This window comes from Enhydra lutris, unplaced genomic scaffold (assembly GCF_002288905.1).
Source record: "Enhydra lutris kenyoni isolate GAN:26980312 unplaced genomic scaffold, ASM228890v2 scaffoldscaffold51, whole genome shotgun sequence".
Lineage (NCBI taxonomy): Eukaryota > Metazoa > Chordata > Mammalia > Carnivora > Mustelidae > Enhydra > Enhydra lutris.
In genome coordinates, this window is record NW_019154135.1 from 13,833,431 (window position 1) to 13,838,912 (window position 5,482).

At 62.3% G+C, this 5,482-nt stretch overlaps 1 protein-coding gene across 1 annotated transcript; it reads left to right on the top strand.

The window, feature by feature from the left end:
- Positions 1-2,823: 2,823 nt before the first annotated feature.
- On the top strand, positions 2,824-4,807 carry LOC111157028 (myosin regulatory light chain 2, atrial isoform). Its single transcript, XM_022518230.1, has 7 exons — positions 2,824-2,829; positions 3,066-3,179; positions 3,373-3,448; positions 3,765-3,869; positions 4,202-4,280; positions 4,395-4,443; positions 4,630-4,807. The coding sequence occupies exons 1-7, from the start codon at positions 2,827-2,829 to the stop codon at positions 4,729-4,731; spliced, it is 528 nt and encodes a 175-aa protein (XP_022373938.1). The 5' UTR covers positions 2,824-2,826; the 3' UTR covers positions 4,732-4,807.
- The last annotated feature ends 675 nt before the right edge of the window (positions 4,808-5,482 follow it).

Here is a 5,482-nt window from a genome sequence, read left to right on the forward strand (position 1 = left end):
CAAAAGATGGGGAAAGGCCCACGGGGGATTTCGGGGCCCCCCCGGGAGGCCTCTTGTCTCAGAGGCAGTTGGTGGGACAGCCCCTGGCCCTAACTGGGTTTTGGGCTGAGGTGAGCAGGCATGGAGACCCCACAAAGTCCTTCACCTGCGTGACGGAAATCAAAGACCAGGAGGAGAGTCACTCACTCAAGACTTGTCTGCATGTCCACACTGCGTCCTCCTGGAGCCTTCAGCCTGACCCAGCCTCGCCCGGGGCCTGCTCTGGACGCCCCCTCTCCTGCCTGGGAACTCAACCCACTGGGGAGGCAGCTGACCTGGCCAGATCTAGAGTGGGGCTCCACAGGGGGCCAGAGGCTGCCGGCACCCAGGCCTGGCTGTTTTTATGCCTGCTGGGGACCGGGAAATGGGAGAGGACCAGCTCCACCCTGGAGGCTGCTTGTACCCCGAGGCCTGGAGATGGTGGCCTTGCTGCTCTCCTGCCACCATCCATGAGTGGTTTGTGGCTCTGGGATGGACCCTTCCAGGTGGTGCAGGACACAGAGCCCCTATAGCCCCTGTGTGCCCAGAGGGACCCCTCTCCCCTCTCACCCCCGAGCAGGCCTGGGAGCACCTCTGTGATGGGGTCCTGGGCTCCCACAGGGCTGACGGGGAAAGAGAGGTCAGCACTCCGCACGCAAGGGGCCACCCAGGCTTCTCTTTTCTCACCAGACCTCTGTGCGCCACACCAAGCTCCCACACCCAACCTGTGACTGTGTGGCTTTTTTAATTAAACGTTTTAAAAGTTTAGAACATGGCGTTGACCAGTGTCCTTTGATCTTTGGGCATAAGGGCAGGGGGACAATATGGAAACATGGTCACATGTGCACAGATGTTCCACAAGCCTCGGTGTCTGGAAATTCACCATGCCCTCCAGCCAGCTGTGCTGGGGAATGTGAAGGGACACACTGGGCTGTGGGAACAGAGGTGGCCTCAGCGGGAGGGTGGTTGGACACACCAGCTTGGCCTGGCCGTCTGCGGGATGTGCGTGGGGACCCACAGGCTCTAATTGCCTCTGGGAGCGCCTGGGAAGGAGTTGGGGGCCCGGGTGCTGCTCTGGGAGGTGGGACAGGGCTGGTCTCCGCCGGGGCCCCCTGGAGCCACTTGGGTTGTGACAGTGATGGGAGGAGAGGAGGGTGATTGCCGAGGTCCTTCCAGGGGCTCCTGGGCGACGTGCCTGCTCTGAGTTAGCTGGGCCAGGCCTGGCGCCCTCTCTCAGCTATGCCCCGTTAACCTGTCACGTTGTGGGGTTAGACCATACGCGCTCTGCGATGAGAGGAACCACAGACCCGCAATGACTGTTTGATTCGGAGCTCACCCCAGAGCCGTGGCTTTGAGACGTTCTCTGGTTTTTCCGGGTGTCCTGTGGGGGACCAGGGCAGATCGTCTTAGGTCTCCTGAATCTCGGTTATGCACTGGGATGTCGCACAAGGGTCCGGTTACTGCACAGCAGTCCTTCGGTCTCGGCATCCGTGTTGGACCCTGTGTCGATGTAAGCTACTTCTCTTTTTTTTTTTTTTTTAAGATTTTATTTATTTATTTGACAGAGAGAGATCACAAGTAGACAGAGAGGCAGGCAGAGAGAGGGAGGGAAGCAGGCTCCCCGCTGAGCAGAGAGCCCGATGTGGGACTCGATCCCAGGACCCTGAGATCATGACCTGAGCTAAAGGCAGCGGATTAAACCACTGAGCCACCCAGGCGCCCCCGAAGTAAGCTACTTCTTAAGCTCTTTTCCCTGCCGTTCGGAGGCTGCTCTTGATTTTTTAAGTTCCCTTTGAGAATAGGTTATATATTTTACGGATTTCATTTCCGGAGAGAGAAGGAGGTATCGTCAAACTCTTTTTGTTGCACAAAAGAGGCCTGGGGTCCCATGGACCACCCAAGCGCCTGCTCTACCAGCTGGCCTCTGCACTGTCCCCCCCCCCAGGGGCAGGGCGCAGTTGCAAAGAGCCCAGTTCCAGGGGAGGGAGGACAGCCAGTGGGCCCTCTCCTCTGCTCCGGGTTCCAGAGGGCAGCCAGGGGCCCGTGACGTCTGTTTTAGAAGGTCCCCAGCCCCCAGCCCTTTTCGGGGCCCTAAAGGAGCAGGCAGGCCTGCAGCAGAGTGGGATGAGCCCGGGACCTGCATGGAGCCTCACATGAAGGACTCAAGACCACTTTCTTGGGGGTCCAAGGGGATGCTTGGGGCGCAGGTCGTGCACCGTGTTCCAAACATGCCTCGCACACAGATTCATTTGGGGTCACAGCCAGCTCAGGGCTGCCTTCTGTCCTCCGTCAGAGGGACCAGAGGCCAGGGCCCCCGTCCACCCAAATTCCGGGAATCCCTGGGGGTCTCAGGCCAGAGACCATCCTCAGAAATACCCATTGCCCTTCCCAAGCCCAGTAGAGGCCTCAGGCCAGTCCTCCGCACGCTGTCCTCTTGGATGGGGCAGGTTCTAGACTGGACCTGCAGGAGGGACAGTCAGGTGGGGGTAATACGGGAGACTTCTCATTCGGAGCGATACCTCATTCAGCACCCAGAGCGGCGGAAAGCTGTGAGCCTGTGAGCTCTGCCCTTGGGAGCCGTTGCTGCTGGATGGGTGGATGTCTGGATTTTAGACATCAGGGGGCCCGAAGGTCACCAGGAACGTGGCTGGAATCTGCCTGGGGCCCTGTCTTCCCCCAGCTCAGGCAGGGCTGCCAAGTTTGGGCTTGTCCTCTCTTCCTGTCCTTATTTGGCGCTCCAGGTGATAAGACTGAAATGTAAAAGGGGCTGCGGGCCCCTTGTAGCAATTCGGCTGCCACGGAGAGAGGATGGTGAGTGCCGGGGGGTAGCCAGAGGCCAGCAGGCTCCCAGGTGTTGTCCAGTAGGCTGGGGGAAGAGAGCTGGTGACGTCTCTCCTCGCGATGGGCCTGGAGAGGGGGTCTCCAGAGGTGGGAAGAGGAGCCGGGCCTAGGAGTGCTCTCCCAGGAGTGCTCGGGAGGTGTGCGTGGGAAGGGAGGAGTATTTGGGGAGCCGGGGAAAGGGCCTCTCCCCACCTACAGTGTTGCAGGCCAGCAGGAAGGCGGGGACCCGGGGCAAGGCCGCAGCCACCAAGCAGGCCCAGCGAGGCTCTTCCAATGTGTTCTCCATGTTTGAGCAAGCCCAGATCCAGGAGTTCAAGGAAGTGAGTGCCCCCACCCCAGCGGCCTGGGACCGGTCCTGACACCCACCCTGCCTCTACCCCCTCTTCTCGGTACTCAGTACTCAGTCGTCCCGGCCCCTCCCGGTCCGTCCACCCTCCAGGACCCCTCCCCACCTCCGGCCTTCCCCGGGGTGGGGGCTGTTCCCTCTGAAGGACGGTGCTCTCCACCGCCCAGGCCTTCAGCTGCATCGACCAGAACCGTGACGGCATCATCTGTAAGTCAGACCTTCGGGAGACCTACTCCCAGCTCGGTGAGTGCTTTCACCTTCCCCTGCTGGCAGAGGAGGGGGTGGCTGCTCACACCAGGGGAGCGGCTCCGGCTCAGGGGGCTGGTGGGAGCCCCACTGAGAAAGCACAGGCCCCCTGGCCAGGCAGCGCCTGCCTCCCTCCTTCCCTGCTCCCACCTCTCTCCCCCTCAGTCCGCTAGCACACACCTCCCCTGCACTGGCCACAGCTCCCCATTGCTTCACGCTTCTCCCCGGTCTGTGGCAGGGAAGGAGGGGGGCCGGCCTGGGCAGGCGGGGAGCCTGGCCGGCCCGTGTCCATCCCGTGCCCCGCTGCCGCCAGGGAAGGTGAGCGTTCCGGAAGAGGAGCTGGACGCCATGCTGCAGGAGGGGAAGGGCCCCATCAACTTCACCGTCTTCCTCACACTCTTTGGGGAGAAGCTGAACGGTCAGCCCCGGGGCGGGGGGTTGGGTCTCCCGGCCTGGAAGCCACCTGAGCCCCTCCCGAGCCCCACCCAGGCCTCGACTGGACTCTCCTTGGCCCAGGCCCACCCAGGGCCCATGGAGCTCTCCCCTGCCTCCCCGACCCGTGGGCACTGGTCACCCCGACCCAAGTCCCAAATCCTGGTCTCCTGGCCAGGCTGCCCCAAGGGGAGGTGGCCCTAGCCTCTCCTCTCCTGGGACGGGACAGGCCTCTTGCACCCCGGGGGGCCTCCTGGGTGGGGGCTGGGAGGCCAGGGGCACCAGTGCTCACCTGCTCCCCCCCGCCTGGGCTCCCAGGGACAGACCCCGAGGAAGCCATCCTGAGCGCTTTCCGCATGTTCGACCCCAATGGCAAGGGTGTGGTGAACAAGGATGAGTAAGTGTGTGAGAAGGGGCACAGAATCTGCAGGGGGCCCCGGGGGAGGGCGGCCACCTGGGCCGTGGGAGCCTTCATAGCCCCCCGACCAGGCCAGACTTTGGCTCTCCCCAGGTTCAAGCAGCTTCTCCTGACCCAGGCAGACAAGTTCTCTCTGACTGAGGTGAGGATTCTGGTTCCTTCGAGGCCCTCCCCTCCCCTTCACAGGGCTCTTAGCCGCAAGGCACTGGGCTGGGAGTCAGTGGGGAGGGTCTGGGGTCACAGGTCTCCCTCGGGTCACGGGTCACCCCTGCTGGCCACCGCAGGCCCCCCAGCCAGTCTGCCTCTGACCACACACCCCCCCCCCCAGGTGGAGCAGATGTTCGCCCTGACGCCCATGGACATGGCAGGGGACATCGACTACAAGTCTCTGTGCTACATCATCACCCACGGGGACGAGAAGGAGGAGTGAGCTCGACGCAGCTGCGACTCGGGGCCAGCCCTTAGGGACACCACAATAAATGCTGTTTTCCAATCACACCTGCAGTAGTGGCCTGTCTGGGATGGATGGGGTGGGGGCCAGCAGGGGGAGTGGAGGGACTCAGCCACTTGGCGGCTCAGCTCGGGCCACCCCAGACTGCTCCGCAATGGTGGGCCAGCGTGTGCCCACTTTATGGGTGAGGATACATCTAGGAGACGGACTGCGGGGCTTTGAATGGCCTCCACCAGGCCCGCACCAGCCACATGCAGGCCCTGCGCTCCGCATCCATTCTGGTAAGGGCCCCACTGGTGGGCCTCCCTGCACCCATGTGTGTGTGTGTGTGTGTGTGTGCGCGCGCGCGTGTGTGCACACACGTGCATGCTGGGCCCCATGTGGAAGACGCAGGAACCCATCCAAAAACACAAAGTTACTTCATTTTGGAAATGCAAGCAAGGTACACACCAGAGCATGCAGACTTGCACGCTTCCAAAGGAGAGAGGAAAAGCCCGCATGCTTGTGTCTGTCGGTGGCGGAGGGTGTGGGGGTGTGGTAAAGGCTGGAGAGAGGGAGAGCCTTTCTCTGGAAAGGACTGTTGGTGTCCCCCCCCCCTCCCCCCCGTCATCTGCAGAAACCAGGGTGTGGAGGGGACTTGGCTTATCTCAGGAACTGCAGGGCAGCAGGAGGGGAGGAGGGAGAGAGGCAGTCCCTTGCGCAAAGGCGGACCTCCCCTCCCCCAGCCTGG